Source organism: Microtus pennsylvanicus, chromosome 15 (genome assembly GCF_037038515.1).
Source record: "Microtus pennsylvanicus isolate mMicPen1 chromosome 15, mMicPen1.hap1, whole genome shotgun sequence".
Lineage (NCBI taxonomy): Eukaryota > Metazoa > Chordata > Mammalia > Rodentia > Cricetidae > Microtus > Microtus pennsylvanicus.
In genome coordinates this window covers 72900616-72920045 of record NC_134593.1, presented here as the reverse complement: position 1 = coordinate 72920045, position 19430 = coordinate 72900616, and the positions used below count along the sequence as shown (strand labels likewise).

At 37.7% G+C, this 19430-nt stretch overlaps 1 protein-coding gene across 2 annotated transcripts in view; it reads left to right on the top strand.

The window, feature by feature from the left end:
- The window catches only part of Fgf14 (fibroblast growth factor 14), a 455655-nt gene that overhangs the window by 161672 nt on the left and 274553 nt on the right, over window positions 1–19430 (top strand). Inside the window, exon 2 of one of the 2 annotated variants that reach the window (XM_075949984.1) lies at window positions 19109–19178. The exons of the other annotated variant lie outside the window; for it this stretch is intronic. Coding sequence (XP_075806099.1) covers window positions 19163–19178 — 16 coding nt within the window. The 5' untranslated portion in view covers window positions 19109–19162. The remainder of the gene's footprint in view (window positions 1–19108; window positions 19179–19430) is intronic. 2 annotated transcript variants of the gene reach the window in all.

The window sequence follows — 19430 nt, the reverse complement described above, 5'->3', positions numbered from 1 at the left end:
CAGGTCATTACACTCAGTCCATTCAGTACAAGTTTCAGTTGACCTATTGGAGATGGATTTGGGGGAAGAGTGGAGAGTGTTCATACTTAGAAGATGGTATCTGTGGATCAGACATTTCTGGAAATCTGTTACACTCTAAAGAATGATTGATTGAAGTTGTCTAGAGAAGAGAGTGACAAACACAAAGACACTCTCCTAATTTTACACTGGTGATATCACATTTGACTAAATTTAAAAGCTAGATCAAATAACACTTTTAGATATTGTTGTCATGGATAAATTTACAGTATCTGAATAAAAATAATTTTCTCTTAATTATAGTACATTTGGATTTAATTCCATTTCTTTAACAATTAATCGATAGCAATTATTACATTGCAATTTTACTTTTTTATTGATCAGAATTTCGTAACTACTTCATAATAATATATCAATGTTGTGGGATTAAATGAGGTTAAAATCTTATAGTTAGAGTTTCTCATACATATACCACCTAACTCAGTAGACATATATGGAGTAGGCTGACTCTAATGACATGAGAAAGGGGTGTTACTGTGTTACCTTTCATCAGGCGGATGTAGTGAGTAGAAACAGTCTAGTTATAAACCAAGAATGTCAAACTGATAGTGACTTCAAAGTACCATTCTCTAGAAGGAATTATATTTATTATTTCTGTTTTCCCAGAATCCTTTCAACTCTCAAATTCTCTCCTTTTTTTTTTTGTTATAAAACACATATGTGTAGCTTGGTTGTTGTTGACTCTTCAGGGGCCATGGAAGTGAGAAAGTGCCCTAGGAAATTCATCTAATTCCACACTAACCTACCACATTGATTAATGAAGAAATTATCCATAGTCCTTATGGTACCAGAGCTCACACAGGACTGCTTGCAGTCAAAGCAGACTTAAAGAAGCTGCTACTATTTTTGTATCATTGGACTAGAACTCTCCTCCCCAGGAAAAGGCATGTGAAACAGACAAACTGAGACACACACATTCTCACACTCAGGAATAACATAAAAACACTAAACTAGAAACCATAATATGTATGTAAAGGACATGTGGGATATTTAAGAAGCCCTTACAGGACATTAGGAGACAAGATATCTCCATTTATGCTCTGAGTTCATTTTCTGTTGACTAGCTGTTGCTGGGAATGCAGCCTAACCTTAAGAGTAGTTTGGTTCTCCTGCGAGACTCCCTAGGAGCAAACTAAACTTTCATTTGCAAGTGATTATCAATTGAATATAGCTTCTGATTAAGGATGAATGAATGTGTCCACTTCTTTCAGCTCTAAGACTCCATCTGGTACAGACCCAGAACAGAGCTGTGCAGGTCCTGTGCATTCTTCCTCAGTTTCTGTGAGCTCATATGCACATTGATACTGTTTATTTAGAGGGCTTCGTTATTTTACTATCATCCATACCCTCTGGTTCAACAATCATTCCATCTACTCCTCTAGAGTTCCCTGAGCCCTGAGGTGAAGGATTGATGGAGGATCCCCTTTAGGGATGACTGTTCCAAGGTCTCTCACTCTCTGTATATTGTATGGCTGTGGGTCTCTGTATCTGTTCACATTTTCCATAAAAGGAAGCTTTTCTGATGATGGCTGACCAAGGCACTGATTTATGAGTATAGTAGAATATCATTAGGACTCATCTCATTGTCCTACATTTCTAGGACAGTAGTATTTGGGATTATCCTAGGTCCCTAGACCATCTAGTTTCAGATTATTGGTCACCCAAGCAATGTCAGGTGTGGGTTCCATCTTGTGAGTGGGACTTCAGTCAAAGACATTAGTTGGTTGCTTCCACCATTGTAGATCAAAGGGCGACTTGCCAGATGTGTATGTCTTTCTTTTGGTAGCATGCACAGTATCTTACTGTACCAAGATGCTAGCAATAAGGCTCTGGTTGTTGTCAAAAATTTTTAGCAACCTTCAACCTCTCTGACCATCAGACAAGGTGGAAATAGGCTCACATTTTTGGGCCTCCACAGTAGTTTATGGAAAATGTATTTAAAAATATTTTGTACAAAAACACATGATATTGAACTACCTTTTAAGTAAAAATTCAGTGAAATTTATTTTTGTTATTGTCTCAAATGCTATAAACATTATATTGTTGTGTTATTGTTAAATAGGAACCACTAATAAAGGAAATATCATTCTAAAAAAAATTATGTTCTTTTCAGTTTTAGTGTAAATTTCCTGCCTGAAATCAGAGTCTAGCCACCCATAACTTCTTATAGGCAGTGTCTGGAACAGGTGACTTCAATTATAATATGATTTTGGTGGAAGCAGAAAAACTCCACTCTTGTATTCTTTCACAGTAGTTAGTGATCCCTAACAGCTGATGACAAATAAAATTAACATCATTTGTTTGCCATTGGCCTGGCTTGGGGTTGTGAGACTGGAACTTCCCTCAGGTTCCAGGAAGGTAGGATAGCATAACTTTTTGTTCCAGCTGGAATGGTCAATCCCATAGTCTCAGATGACTGTTCAATTCTGTTTATTCTGGCCCAGCAGTATCTTTGTTTCTGGCTGAGCAAAACCTCATTGTTAAATCTTGAAACAACTTCCCTCAAGCAGGAAGGATGCAAAAACATTACTAGAAAGATGTTTAATACCTTTGTAGGCCAGGGTGAATGGGATGAGGAAAAAGCTGGAAAAGGAAGGCATTGATTCCCAAGAAGAAAAATGTGATTCACACACCATCTGAGGCCATGTCTGCTAATCAGGACAGTTCTGCACTGAAGAGTTTCCTGTAACTCAGCGATGAGCCACTAGACACATGAATCTTTTTGATGTATTTTTTTCTGCTAAAATAATTTTGTACTGACCTAAAATTGGATAGGCTGTTTGAAGACGTATGCAAAATAATTTTATCATAATAAATTTTACCTATGTAGATGTGTTTACAGATGTATGCAATGGTGGCTAATAATTACATGTAAATAATATTTGTATTTCATGTGTAAACTTGTATAAATTTATTGTGTAAGTTTTTATTGTTTCGTTATATATACTCCTATTTATATTTAAATACATTGCACTATTTATTATTAGAGCAGTGGTTCTAAAACCATTTGGGAGTCACATAATCAGACATACAATTCATAACAGTAGCAAAATTGCAGCAATGAAAAATAATTCAATGACTGGGGGTCACCACAACATGAGGAACTGTATTAAAGGGTCACAGCATTAGGAAGGCTAAGAATCACTGTTTTGGAGGAATTGAGAAAATTATTTCACAGGGCATTGACATCTAGAATCACAACATTTTGAAGGTACAACAATGTTCAAGTGGCTGAGATTTCAATTTTTCAGACAGGAATGATTTGGCTAACTTCTCAGGAAAAGGCAAAATCCCACCTGAAGCTCATGTGCTTTCCTGTCCAGGACATCTTCCCAGGGCAGGCTCATGTCTCTTGAAGGGTGCCAACACAGGAGGAGGCTTAAGAGAAGTTTGTAACTGTGAGGTGTCTTATTCCTTACTTACCCCTGACTGTGACCTATCTCTGATAAGGAAGGATCAGAAGGGGAAACCCAAGAGGCAAATGCTTTAGGGGATGACAAACATCAATAGAAAAGCTAAAACATGTTAACTTGCTTCAAGGCAGATGGACACCTGTCTTTCCTGTGGAATAAAGAACTTTCCAGAATGCCAGAGTCCAGCTCCAGCAGGTCAGAGAAGCTGAAGAGGAGATGTGGAGCTGGTGCTTCACAAGCACACAGGAAGCTTACTTGAGGGAGCAAAACTTAATTCCTTTCTCAGTCTTTATTTTTCTCATAACCCATTTATATCACTTTACACAAAAATCTATACACAAGCAGGAAACCACCTCACAACTCCAAGTTTCATATTTTCTAAAATCAAATTAAAATCTTTACACAAGAATAAATTGCATTATGATTACAATTTACACGTTTTTCTTAGAATATCACATATAGCTAAACATTTTCCTTTGTATTAATTTTCACACCATAACATCTTTACCCCAGAGCAATGGTTCATTTATTATTGATTAATGAAGTTTAAAGCAAGAAAAGTATATTTCAGGCAGGTTCTTTGTACTGGAAGGCAGATGTTTGCAGTTTCAGTGCAGCAGATTCTTATCTTATTTCTATTCTACAAAACCTTACTCAAGTGGTCTAGCTAACCATCTAGACTTCTTTTTTCTTTACAAATAATAGGTCATTTAATTTTCTTTCACAACTTTGTTTTATCAAGGTGAACTCTGAAGCCTGTGATTAATTCTGTAAGCTACATAACCAAGGAAATCAGACTTAACCTAGGGTGTAGGGACATAATTGCTTTATTTGATCTTCAGCCTGTTTTTTTCACAGGCTGAGTTCATGTCTATAATGAATGAAAATTTCTTGTTTGTATTTTCTATCCTCCAAAAATTTTACATCTCTAAACATAATTGCTCTATAAAAATCATCTGCATTATGATCTGCAAGTAAATTGCCCCTTGAAGAGTGGGATTTTTCCCATGAAACAATCACACTATAATAAATAACAATGTGATTCTTTCACATAGTAATCACATTGCGCCAAATACAATAGAAACACTATAGCAACAAGCAAGAGAAGGCACAACAGAAACAAAATGCATTGTGGAGACAAACCCCTGGGATGAAATCATGGTAGCTCTGACAGCTGTGTTCTCCCTGTAAGTTCCATTGTTGACTGCAGCTCCTCCAAAATGGCCACTGCCACCAGAAACCTTCCTAGTGTGTACCACTCTTCGAAATGTGTCTTCTCTTCCATTTTTCTGCTCATCGTGAGACTATGGTCTCCGCTCTTGATCTATGCTGTAGAAGCAAAAGAGATCTCACCTCAAAAGGCATAGAGAGTCTATTTAGCTGAGTATGAGTCCCCATGGCATCGGAAGAGAGATTTAGTTGCCCCGTGTAGCATGTTCCCATGTGTAAACAACCTTCTGAAGTTTTGCCTGGGTACAGAGTAAAAGAAAGCACAATCCAAGGCAATTTTTTAAATACATTAGAAGATACACCAAGCAGAGTGGCTGTGGCAAGGAATGGAATCTGTTATGTGCTTCAGGTGCTAGAAGAAACACTCTTAGCTTTTGGGTTAGTGGAAGCTACTGGTCAATTTATTAAAATATATAAATACCTAGCAGTCCCAAGGATGTAATATTTGACACAGGAATTAGCAAGCATATCTTTTAAAGATAGCAGGAGACAATTTAGTTCTCCTAAACTGCAGCATTCTCATTCTCCTCTATCAGAAAGTTCCAATTAGTCTTATAGAACATTTAACACAGGTGTAGTTTTGTTTTGTCCTTAATTTAGATAAAAAAAGTTACACTGTAAACACAAGAGAAATAAAGTTTGGGTTCATCAGTATCCTTGCAAGATAACCTCAAGTAACCATTGTTTTTCCCACTACCCATGTAGCTAGGTGTGGAGGGATGTGGAGGGGTGCTGATCAAGTACAAATTTCAGCTAGACAAGATAAGGAATATCTTTATCGCTGAACACTGAAGGATGGTGACTATAATAAGTAGCAACATATTGTGCACTTTAAAATTGCTAAAAGAATTTTAAAAAATGTTTTCACCACAAACAATGTTAAGGACAAATTTGTTATTATTTAGATTTAATTATTTTATGCTGTATGTCTTAGAAAGTCAAATTGAATCCCTATGTGCCATTTCCTTAACCAAAGGCTGTTTTTCAGATGTGTTACCCAGGCAGACTGATCAAGAACTTTTCAGAGCTCATTGTTCAGGAGGCAGGGCTTTATGCATTGAGTCTCTTCACTTTAGTTCAAATTTCTTTGCAGTTGACACACTCTTGTCTCTGCCCCTTCTCTCTCCATCCACTGTCCTGGAGGACATGTAGAGTTTAAATTTTCAGCAAGTGCCAGCAGGCATATAGGCCAGGATACTTAACTTGGTATGATACTGTTAGCTTTGTTTCCAATTGAAATCAGAAATGGTGTCTTAATTTTCTTGTCTAGACAATCGTCATGCTGTAAATTCTCATCATAATGGCTCTCGCTGATTTCTAATGGCCTTTCCAAAGCACAACTTTCCAATCTACAAAGTTTTGAACATGCTGTTTAGTTTACTCTTATTAATCTATTAGAGATGAAATACTTATCTTGATCCCTCCCTCCAAAGTGACATTTATAGATTCAATTTCTTGCTGGTTGATGATTCTGGCTGTAATGTCACTAGTGATGTAATTGTCTTCTGTCTGTCTGTAATGAATTTAATCAGAAGAACCATTAAATAAATTTGATGTTCTTTTCCATGACAGAAGCTCTAAATTCAATAGACTTTTTTGTTGTTCATTTTATTTTATTATTATTATTATTAAAAATTTCCACCTCCTCCCCACTTTCCATTTCCCTCCCCCATCCCCCACTTCCCCTCTCCTTCTCTCTCCAGTCCATAGAGCAGTCAGGGTTCCCTGCCCTGTGGGAAGTCCAAGGTCCTCCCCCCTCCATCCAGGTCTAGGAAGATGAGCATCCAAACAGATTAGGCTCCCACAAAGCTAGTACATGCAGTGGGATCAATACCCAGTGCCATTCTCAGTCAGCACTCATTGATGTGGGAGTGTCATATATCAATTTGTTGATTTCATTGGCTAAGCAATAAAGGAACTGCCTCGGCCCATTTCATTGGTTAGAAGATAGGTGGGAGGAGTAGACAGAACAGAATGCCGGGAGGAAGAGGAAGTGAGGTCAGACTCGACAGCTCTCCTCTCCAGAGCAGACGCAGGAGAGACGCCGTGCTGCCTGCTCCAGGGAAGATGCACGCTATGAAGCTCCAACCCAGGATGGACTTAGGCTAGAATCTTCCCGGTAAGCGCACCTAGGGGCGCTACACAGATGATTAGAAATGGGCTAAATTAATATGTGAGAATTAGCCTAGAAGAGGCTAGATAGAAACGGGCCAGAGCAGTGTTTAAAAGAATACAGTGTCCGTGTAATTATTTGGGATATAAGCTAGCCGGGCAGGGCAGGCGGCTGGGGTGTTTGGGGACGCAGCCCTGCCGTCGCCCATATTACTACAAATGGCGCCCCACGTGATGGACTAAACCCACTTAAAAAACCTGAGAAGGCTTAAAAATAATGGAGAGAGAGTTTAACACAGATTTTTGCTGTTTGTTGGTGGTGTGCTGTAGAGAGATTTCCTGATTCGGCAACAGCAGCAGAAAAAACGCTGTGTCATTTTAAAGCACAGCTCCTTGGGGCTGTGCCGCCAGTGCAAACTCTGGCTTTATGTTTGTGTTCCCGCTGGGGATCGGAAGGAGAGTGCTCTGAGACATTGACGATGACTCAGAGCTCCCCGCCTGCTCCTGGGCAGAAGGCAGAATCAGGCTTAGGCAGGCGGAAGAGCATGGCGGATTCCTGCCGCCATACAGGGACGTGTTTTCAGACTGCGCAGTGCTCTGCGTGTCAGATTTGGATGTTACTTGGATGAAAAGAATTTCTGTGCTGCACGCTCAGTCTCAGAATTAAAGTGCTGAGTGCCGCTCCTACCTGGTAGCCCCAAGAGGCTTCCTGACTAGGCTTCAGCTGCAAATCCCTGCAGCTCATTAAGAGGTCCTGCCACGAAACACTTAAACGGTGTTGATGAAAAGCTGAACGCATGCTTTTTTGTTTTCAGCCATAGCAGGAAAAACGCTGCGCCGTTTAAAAATGCCAGCTTTCTGGGCCATCCTGCCAGGGCAAACTCTGACTCTTTGAGGCAGGAGGGCTGGCTACCGAGAGAGGACTTGAGTGTTGTCTGTTGTAGCTCTCTGGCTGGCAGGGACTTGAAACGCCAGTTGTGGCTATAAACATGGCTACAGCCAGTACCTCAGCCATGAGGCTGGAAAGCTAAGGATCCAGCCGTCAAAGCCACGCCTTTAGTCCTACTGATATTGCTTGGTAAATTAAAGACTCATGTGGTCAGAAAAAGAGAGATATACAGTAAAGAGAGATTCAGAGACAAAGAAAATTTCTAAATGGTTTACTGTGTGTTAAAAATATATGCAAGCTAAAAGTTAAAGTTCTTAAAGTAAAAAAGAAAAGGAAGAGAGTTGTTGTGTGTACACACCTTTAATCCCAACACTTGGGAGGCAGAGGGAGATAGACCTCTGTGACTTCAAGGTGTGGTAGCACACGCCTTTAATCCCAGTGCCTAGAAGGCAGAGACGAACAGATCTCTGTGAGTTCAAGGTGTTGTAGCAAACACCTTTAATCCCAATGCCTGGGAGGCAGAGACAGGAGGATCTCTGAGAGTTCAAAGACAGCCTGGTCTACAGGTCAAAGATATACGCTCAAAAAGCAAAAAGTTAACCTAGGAATGTCACAGCTTAGATTCTTAAGCGCCTAGTGATTTAAAGGCGTAGATCAAAAGTGCTCCTGGATAGTAAAAAATTGCAGATTCACAATAGGACAGATTCAGACCACTGAATGAGTCACACTGTTGGATGAATGTACGTTGGCTTGGGAGAGAGAAGAAAAAGAATATAGAGAATAAAGTTAATGGTTTAAAAAGAAAAAAGTAAAAGTAAAGTCTTTAAAGAGACAGAGTACAGATAGTTATAGATATAAATAAAAATAAGCCGCGTAAAGATGGAAAATTCACAGAGAGTCTGGATTCTTTGTATTATTGTGTTTTCTTTAAAATTTTTGACTGTGAAGGAGCTAAGTACAGAGAGACATTTCATTACCTGGGCTGCCAAGCTAAACCAGAATGGATATAAGGGTATTACGATTTCAGAATTTGGATCTAAGGATATGATACTTTGGAAAAGAGATTCTTCTTTTGTTTTCACAGAGGATGAGACTCTATGGATTTCTTCTATTCCGATTTGGTATGATGGACCACGTCCTCCTGAAGGGTTGCTGTGAACATCTTCAGAAAATTGCTTTGCTCAACTGCCAACTGAGATAAACCTGGCACACAGGTTACACCCTAAATAATCTGATTAACGACGCCCCCATTCAGCAGGAAGCAGTTTGGAGAGAAAAAACTGTGCCCATGTTCCCAAATATAGTTTATAAATGTTCTTTTACATTTAAAGGGGGAAATGATATAGGTAGGAATAATTTGCATTGATGGAGATTTAAGGTCAATTTTGCTATATGTATAAATGGTTCTGATGTAACTTTTACTTGATAACTGTTTTGTTATATGTAATTTTGCTATGTTAAGGTTAAAGCCTTACTTTTTTTGTTTAAACAGAAAAAGGGGAAGTGATGTGGGAGTGTCATATATCAATTTGTTGATTTCATTGGCTAAGCAATAAAGGAACTGCCTCGGCCCATTTCATTGGTTAGAAGATAGGTGGGAGGAGTAGACAGAACAGAATGCCGGGAGGAAGAGGAAGTGAGGTCAGACTCGACAGCTCTCCTCTCCAGAGCAGACGCAGGAGAGACGCCGTGCTGCCTGCTCCAGGGAAGATGCACGCTATGAAGCTCCAACCCAGGATGGACTTAGGCTAGAATCTTCCCGGTAAGCGCACCTAGGGGCGCTACACAGATGATTAGAAATGGGCTAAATTAATATGTGAGAATTAGCCTAGAAGAGGCTAGATAGAAACGGGCCAGAGCAGTGTTTAAAAGAATACAGTGTCCGTGTAATTATTTGGGATATAAGCTAGCCGGGCAGGGCAGGCGGCTGGGGTGTTTGGGGACGCAGCCCTGCCGTCGCCCATATTACTACAACTCATTGTCTGCCACGTTCAGAGTCCGGTTTGATCACATGCTCCATCAGTCCCAGTTCAGCTGGCCTTGGTGAGCTCCCATTAGATCAGCCCAACGTCTCAGCTGTTTTTTTTTTTTGAAACAGGGTTTCTCTGTAGCTTTGGAACCTATCCTGGAACTAGCTCTTGTAGACCAAAACAGGTTGTATCCGGATTGTAGGTTGTAGTTTGCTCAGTCTTCCTGTGAAGAAACCTCAGGGCAAAATCTAGGAATGTGTTAATAGAAATATTATTTAGTATGCTATAAACATGATTTAAAAGTATATTAAATCACTATCAGTTGGACTGGAATACCTATGTGGAAGTCAATCACATGATTAACAGTACCTGTTGGGTAATTTGAATAAAGTTTTCTAGATTTAAGGATCAATATTTACTACTAATTTATTTAAATAACTACTAGTGTCCTATTATATGTGTGTGTTTCTTCAGGCTCATGAACATCACAACTATGAAACATCACATCTTAAATGACATACATTTGTTCCAGATGATTCTCAACAATAAGGGAGATGTTTCTAGCCTTCACACTTTGTAAAATACTATTTGTTGACAGTTTGTACCTTTAATATAAAGTTGCTCATTGTAATTGGTATTGACAACTGTCAATGTTTGCACAGAAGTAGAGTGGTAGCAAATAATCCTAATTATTAATGTTTCTACTTGCAAGAGGAAAACACCACCAATTTTAAATAGCACATCCTTTGAAGAAGGAAAAAAATCTGTTGACATTTAACTGGTCAGACCCGAGTCTTGTCTCAGAAATCAATATTTACCTTTCTCTTGATTGATTTTCACAGAGATTCTCATTACTTCAAAACAAACAAACAAACAAACCTAGTGGGAGAGTGTGAAGTCATGGAGGTCTAGTCAGGGTGGAAAGTGCCCTGAGAGTCATGAATGGAGGTAAAGAGAATCATTATGTCTTCATTTATCTTCACTATAAGTGGTCACAGCTAACTTACATAGAAGAGAACATTATTTATATTTTAGCTTACTGGGTTGCAAGTACTTTAAAATGCAATATATATATATATATATATATATATATATATATATGTAGATTGGATATAGATATCATTAAAAATCAGGAGACACTGAAATAGCAAACAGATTACTTTCTCTTTTTGGAAGACTTACAGAAGTTATCTCAAGAATAAGCATATAATGTGCATGCAGTTTGAGGATGATTGAAGGTGACTTGAGTCTTGTTGAAGTCAAGACTTGAATATGGGTGAGGCTTATTCTTAGGAACATGTCTCTCGGCTCTAACTGACAACCAATTATGGACTTTTCATAAGACTTCGTTGGCTTAAATAACTTAACTGTATTAACCATGCTTAGTAATTAAAAATCATACTTTCTTTTCAGGGAAGAAAATCAAGTCTTAAGTTACAGTCATAGAACCAAACTGAGAAAGAATTTTTTAAATGATTTTTTTTGTGTGCATCAGTGTTTTCTTGCATGTCTGTATGTTCATCATCAGCATCCCTTGTACCTATGAAGGTCAGAAGAGGGCATAAAATTTTCTAAAAATGAATGTACAAATGGGGATGCTGGGACTATAAACTCTGCAAGAGAAACAGTGCTTTAGAACACTGAGTCATCTTTCCAGCCTTGGACACAGATCTTAAAGTGTGGGTGAAATGTGTAGAGATAGTAAGGAGTTGGTATCTTTGACTGGCACTGATGTGCATATCCCTTTACTCTTCAGGAATTGTCACAGGACAGCACTGTCTGTTATCCTGGAATAAAGCAACATAAATCTTCATTCTTAATGGACAATAGTGGAGAGGGTTATGATTTGTTGTCCTCTGTTTGTTTCATATGTTTCTTCCAGTCTATGTAAAAAAATTGAGAAATGTATGGTTCAAATTTTTGAATCTGTGATGTTATTGAATGTGGTTCAATGACTTTATGTTCTCAAAGCCATGGCAAAAGGAAAGGAAAGGAAATTCAAAATTATGTGTATGTGTAAATGTCTGGTTCTTTTTCTTTATTGTTTCAATCCGTTCCCTCGGTGGTGATTTTAAATGACTTTGGGCTTGTTATGTGGGAGTTTCTGCATGCTGTGAATATGTTTTATTACCATTGGTTAATAAAGAAGCTGCTTTAGCCTATGGCAGCGCAGAATAAAGTCAGGCGAGAAATCCAAACAGAGATATAGTAGAAATAGTAGGGAGAGTCAAAGAGATGCTATACAGCTGCTGAAGGAGACAGATGCCAGAACTTTAAGGGTAGACCACAGTCTCAGGGAGATACATAGATAAATAGACATGCATTAATTTAAGATATAAGAACTAACTAGGAATACACCTAAGCTATTGGTCAAGCAATGTTGCAATTAATATAGTTTCTGTGTGATTATTTGGGTCTGGGCAGTTGGGAGTGAAAGAGCAGTCTCTGCTTACAGGCATGGTCCTGCCTCAACTTGATATGCCAAGTTTTGGTGATTTCCCATGGGAAGCCTTATTCTTTCTGAGAAGTGAATAGGGGTTGAAGGTAGAGGAGGGGAGGGAGGGGAAATGTGGTTGATGCATAAAATGAATAAAAAAAATTAAAAAACCTAGTAAGTTGAATCTTTCTTAAGTATATTGGGGATCTTTCAAACCATGTTATTAAATGTCTAATATTTCCATTACTACTACCTTAATAAGGACCTCTAACGAGGTTTTAAAAGCTCAAGACTTTAATGACCTAAAATTCCAAGTGTAGACAGTTGCTGACTTCATGGGTTTAGTGCAACTTACTTGTCAGACTTCAGATTTACTACTTAGAGGAAGGAGGTGAAAAAATAATTCACATAGAATTATTCATGTGGAGACACAGATATTAGAACTTTAGTGCTAAGTATTTAAATTAAAATTATTTTATTTTTTTGAATATGAGTGTTTTATCTGTATACATATCTGTGCACTATATATATGCACATGGTGCCCACAGAGAACAGAATAATGCATTGGGTACCGAAGAATTGGAGTTATGGGTGTTGTGAACCACCACATGGTATTGGGAACTGAACCCAACTCCTCTGGAAGAGTAGCCAGTGTACTTAATTGTTGTGCCATCTCTCCAGTCACATAGATATTTATTTAATCCATTGTAAACATATTACTTAAATTTTCTGAGATAGATGATGCATAGAAAGTAGCTCAAGGATGTGTGACTTGAAGTATAGTCATACATATTATATTATCTGTGACTCTGAGAAAATCTTATGTGATAATCAAAGAGGGGCTCTAGTTTGGACTTTGATCATGTTGTTTTGACAGATGCAAATGGTAGCAAACATTAATCTGTTTCATCTTTTTCAACCTCTTTTTGCCTCACTTTCATTAATTGCACTCTGCAGTGTCACTAGAGCACAGTGCACTCTCTATATTCACAGTGTTTGTACCCTTTTAAGTCACCCACAGGAGTTAGCAAATGCTTAGGGAGATACAGAGTTGGGTTCCTGTAAAGTCTTGGTCACATTTTCCTTAAACAGTTGGGTTCTGCTTAATAAAAAATGTGAATCTGTTAATATTAACATCGTGGTCAGTAGCTCTGTGACTCATGCCTCATAAAACCAGTCTTCAGCATGAGGAGTATCATAGACTTCTTGTACTTAGGCAAACCAGATAACAGTTTGGGCCATTTTCAACAGCAAGGCTACCAAAAAGAAACAAGGTGAAACAAATCAGCCCTCCTAAATATGTGAAATTATATAGATTCCCCAAGACCCATGACTACAGTGTGAGAGCTACACAAAAGTATAAGAGCACGTTTCTCAGTCTCAGATGTGGACATTCTAAACTGTGTGCATGTCTATTACTGAGTGAGAAAATGCAAGTCTTAATTTGAGGGTGCAAATAAATTTTAATGACCAGGAATATTTATAAACATGAAATCTACAAAACACAGGAATAATCTATATTTGCTTGGAGGTAGTGATGCACACCTTTAATTGCAACACTTGGGAGGCAGAAGCAGAAGGATCTCTGTGAGTTTGAGGCCAGCCTGATCTGCAGAGTGAATTCAAGGACAAGCACCAAAGCTACACAAAGAAACCCTGTCTCGAAAAACTGAGAGAGAGAGAGAGAGAGAGAGAGAGAGAGAGAGAGAGAGAGAGAAAAGAAAGAATAATCTATATTCATAAGATACAGAGAAATCAGGACTTCTATGATAAGTATTTAAATTTAAAACATTTTATTGCTTTATTTTGTATGACGATTTTGTCTACATGTAGATGTATGTATACCACACACATGACTGATGTCATGGAAGACAGAGAGGGTGTTGGATCCCCTAGAAACAAAGTTATAGATGGTTGTTGAAGCACTACCTAGTTCTGGAACTGAACCAACCTCCTGGAAAAGTAGCCAGTGTTCTTAACTATTGTTAAGAACATCTCTTCAGCCCCTTTTCTATGTTTGCTATGGCCATTTTGAATTGGCCCAATTCATTTCTGTGTGGATGCAAACACTCCTGATGCTTCTTTTCTAGCCTTCTCCTCATCATGTTGTGTTGATTGTCCCTTCTCTTTAACACTATTGTGCTCATACTAACACTATCCAGTGTAGCTTCTTGCAATGTTGGGAATGTTATCTGTTTGCCTATTAGATTTATTGATTTCTGAGTACTTAGATCAGGATTTTCTGACTGAGGAACTGCTACAGCTCTCTGACTTTTGATAAAATACTACTTACCTAATACTACTCTACTCATCCTGTTCCCCCAAATATACAGAATTTTCTCCTTGATTAACTTAATGTTTGGTGATAGTGAAAAATAAGAATAATAATAATAGTAGTAGTAATTGTCTGTATGTGTGATCCTTCCAGTGGCTACATCATAAAATGTGAGTGATTGTATTTACCCAAGTAAATATCAACTGCAACTGGCTACTCAGTAAGAGATGGGGTCTAGATCTCATCAATCTAGAAATTTGGGATGTTTTGATCTTGTACAGGTAATCACAGCTATTGTTGAGTTCATGAATGTGATGACCATGTTATGTCTAAAAGACAGCATTTTATTAAATTTCTGACTATCATCTGGCTTTTACATTCTTTCTGCGTCCTCTTCTGTGATGTTCCCTGAGCATTGGTAGCAGTGGAGCCATAATTGGGAAAGAGCATACAGTCTTTTATCCTCAGTAATTTCACTGGTTAAATGTCTGTCTACTGACTATTGTTAAATACAGGAAGAACTGGTTCTAACAAAGATTGATAACATCCCAAGTCTATATTTGTAAATATAAATATTTAAAAAGTACTTTGACAACATTGGTACTTGGCAAAATACGAATGGCAGGTTCCACCTTTGGGATTACAGTGTTTCCAGTGATGGAATTTTGACTAAGCACCAGTCATGAATTTCATCCTGTTGAGTAATACTCAAATTAAATAAAAAAATTGTTAGTTACTCATAATGGTCTTGCCTCAATAGCACTATCAGACACATTTTGCCTGGCAGATTGAGATGTAGCATGCAGAGTATAGCATTGGATAAGACCATTGGTGTGTTTCTTTTCTAGCAGCCTGCATAGTACCTTTCAACACTATGAAAGCTAGCCAGCAGGAAGAAAGATTCCTGACTAGTGTAAAATTCTCTGTGCAATGAAACCAAAGTGTGTTCTGTCTTCTGCTGCAGCAGAATCTTATAAGAAAATTATATCATGTAGGATTGCCTTCTGTATGCTGTGAATATGTTTTATTACCATTGGTTAATAAAGAATCTGCCTTGGCATATGGCAGAGAAGAATAGTATTAGGTGTGCAAAATAACTTAATGCAAGGAGAAAGAAGGCAGAGGCAGAGAGATGTCATGTAGTTGCCAAAAGAGAAAGGTGCCAGAACCTTACCAGTAGCCCACAGCCTTGTGGCAATATAGGTTAATAGAAATGAGTTAATTTAAGATGTAGGAGCTAGCTAGAAATATGCCTGAGCCATTGGCCAAGCAGTGTTGTAATTAATATAGTTTTGTGTGATTATTCAGGTCTTGGCAGCTATTTCCTTTTACAGTTGTCATCAGCCAACAAGGTCAATGACAATGGTCTGTTGTTTGGGAGACCTCTGGGTTTATTTGACCATTAGTTTATAGAGAGATGTTCCACACCTAGCAAAGATTTTCATTTAATAACCCCTATGTTGTGGGAATGACATGGATTTTTGATCACATCATATTTGCATGGTTCTACAGCTGTTCTGCTTGCTAGAAACTTGTGAATTATAGAACCTTAATACCTTTATGCCCATATTGACAACCTTGAAACATGGCATCATACCTATAATATTGGTGTTTCCTGGATCTTTCCTCTATTCTGGATAAAGACCAAGACTCACCAAAAAATGAAAATTTCACATTTGGTGTGTAATACCTCTTTGCCCCAAAACAGCTTATATAATAAAAGTAGAGATGAGACTATAATACCCATAAGCTTTCTAGAAATCTCTTATTACCACAAAAAAGATTATCTCATTTAGCTAAGCAGAAAGTGTTTAGAAGTATTTATATTTACAGAGTGTTTGACTTGAGTTTTGCACTGTACTTTAAAAATTCCCAGCACTCAGGAGGCAGAGGCAGGCAGACCTTTGTGAGTTTGAGGCCAGCCTGGACTACAAGAGCTAGTTCCAGGGCAGGCTCCAAAGCTATAGAGAAACTCTGTCTTGAAAAACCAAAAAATTCATATATTAGAGAATTTTTTAAAACTTATTCTGCATAAAATCTAAGGGTGTAATTTTGTACCTTTTTTTATTTTTAAATTTAGAGTCATTGCCTTAATCACTAGGCCACAAATATAAACTTTAGTGGAATACTGGAAATGCTATTCTTTTTAATTGTCTTTTAAATTAGTCCTTGGGTAGTACAAACTACTGTTACTGACTAGGGGAAGATTACCAAGGTTTACAATCCCCTCACCCCCTTAAGTAGCTACTAAGCATACAATGGGAAAATTTTGAAACTCCTTATACAGAAAGACACAATTTCAGTGACTTCTACCCAGTGAACTCTTCTTTCGACTTCTTGGATTAGTCTCCTATCTCAATTATTTCAACATTAAGTCACAGTTTACAGTCCCCTTTCTTTTGACTTAAGGCCTCATGAATGCAAAACAAGTGTTCTACCAGTGAACTCCAACCTGAGGCCTGCAGCTCACTCTCAGTTAGCACACAATGGACTCCTTGGTCAGAAGACTGGAGCACCTGCCCAGAAAAATGTAACGTAATATTAATATCAACTTGGTATTTGTGGTTCCTTGATTCATGCTTTGTGATGATTTAAATGCTGCAAAATACTCATTTTTATTCCTGGAAACAGGTTTCCATTACTTTATATCTCATCAAACATTTTTTTTTTGAAAAAGCAGTGTTCACTTATATTAATTGTTTTAGAAATTTTCTCTGTGACACAGCTTCAAAATAGCAAAGACAAGAATAGCTTTGGTAATTTTTGCCAAAAATAATGGTTTTTGAAGAGTTTTCTCTTCAAAATGCTTTCCAGTAAATGTACTCCCGTAATCCATTCTTATAATTTATTATAGAATGCTGGAAACAGCAGCCTTCCTTTGTTCAGCTTTGACAGAGAACCTAGGCTTGCTGAAACTTCATTTTTTTGCTTTGTTGGTTAGAAGCTTCACTCCTGGCTTCTGCAATGAAATCTGTAATGGATTCCATTACCATATCCCTGTGTTTCTTAAAAACCCAAGTGAGCATACCTCCATGAGCTTTTAAAGTGATCAGATGTCTCCCAGCCTTCCAGTTGGGCTGTTCTCTGTTTAGTGCCCTTTACAGGTTAATATAAGAGTATCATGAATGCTCATTCAGACATTCCTAAACCACAGACCGTGACCAGAGGATGCATGATAGAAGGCAATAAATGGTATACATTTTTATGACCGTTGAAAGCATCCATAGGAAGCACTATCATTCATTCATTGACTTATTCTCTGTGCTTTTGTGTCTTTTGGGTACAACGTGGTGAAAATGCAGTGATAAAACCACACATTTCTATTATCTGCTTTTTTCCTCTTTGGATAGCAAGACTAGTGTGAAATTGGCTGCACAAAGATAAATTTATACATATAATGAAAATATTATTTTATAAAGGGTTTGAGAAAGTGTTCTTTCTGATTGTTTCCTTTTAGTAATATGAATAACCTTACCTTGATCATAACTATTGCCTGTCATTTGCTATTTTGGTGTGTCTGGTCTTTCCTATATCCTTCAGACATGGTGGGCAGAGGGTGGCAACACAGTCACAACCAAATCAGGGGTGATTGAACAAAGAGGATCAATTTTCTTTTAATAATCTTGAAAATTCTTGCTTATGGTGAGGAAAATTTTCATGAAACATAAATACAGAGTTCTGAAGTCATTTTCCCTTTCTGTTTCTTCCTCTTCCTTAATGTATTTTATTTCTTTTTTTTTATTATTATTGTAGCTTGACTCCTTTATTTGATTGCAGTGGCCAAACAGTCAGCACAGCTTAAGATGATCATGTAGCATAATTAATTTAGGACTGTTGAAAGGAAAACTGTGTCTGTGGTACATTCCATTAAGATAATATTAATAAATGGTAACAAATACTATTTTTCTTGATATATTTCAGGTATAACTTTTAATTATAAGATTTCTTCCAGAAAAAGTTTGAAAAAAGAAATAAAGCCTTGATAGAAATCTAGATACCAGTTACTATATGCTGTAATTTGTAGCTTAATCAAATGTATATAGTATTCTAATAAAGCTCTCACACAGTGTTTCATGTGTAAAAATGAGTCACACAGTTTTCTTAAAGTACAGAGCACACAGCACTACATAAGTCTGTTCTGGTAAGTGATATCAGAGAAGAGAATGATGGGATGTGTTCTAAGCTTGTTTTGACAAGTCTTCTGAAAGTTTAAACTTCTGTGGTAAGCATACTCACTCACAATACCATTTAAATTAGAAATAAGATCTATCCTATCTACTGAGCCCAGTACTGTTCTCTTTTCTGCTTATTTTGAGAAAATGTAATCATCCTTGAAGACCCACCCATAAAAATCTCTCTGGACTGTTAGGTAGAATTAATGCATTTTTGGTTATTATACCATTTTGCTCATCTCACTAATTACTTCACTTTCCACAATTTATTGTGAATATTTTTCATTGAAAAGATATAGGTAGACCCCTTGAAGTATGTTAGCAAGGGTAAATAACACAGTTTTGATTGTTAATGAACTATTTATAGTAGTTTCCCAATACACTTCCACAAATAAAAAGTTATATATTGATTTGAAAGCCTCCACATCAAAAATTTAGAATCACCAAACTGGTGATTCAAAAGTTCAAAGTTAGCCTAACTTTGGGGTTGGGCTGATTGTTAAAATCCTGGCCTATTTGTTCATTGTTTTAGACTGAATGAACATGGAAGAGAATCTCAAAGAAGGTGAGAAATTTGCTCAAGGCCATGCAAGAAACACATGGTAAGATTTGAAGATATAATCCAGACTTTGTGAGTTAAGACTCAGGGCCTTTCCTTCCTTCCTTCCTTCCTTCCTTCCTTCCTTCCTTCCTTCCTTCCTTCCTTCCTTCCTTCCTTCCTTCTTCCCTCCCTCCCTCCCTCCCTCCCTCCCTTCCTTCCTTCCTTCCTTTCTTTTGTATGCATTTGCTGGTACATGTGTATGTGTGCATGCATGTAGAAGACAGAAGTAGAAAACAGATGCTTTCCTCTTTAA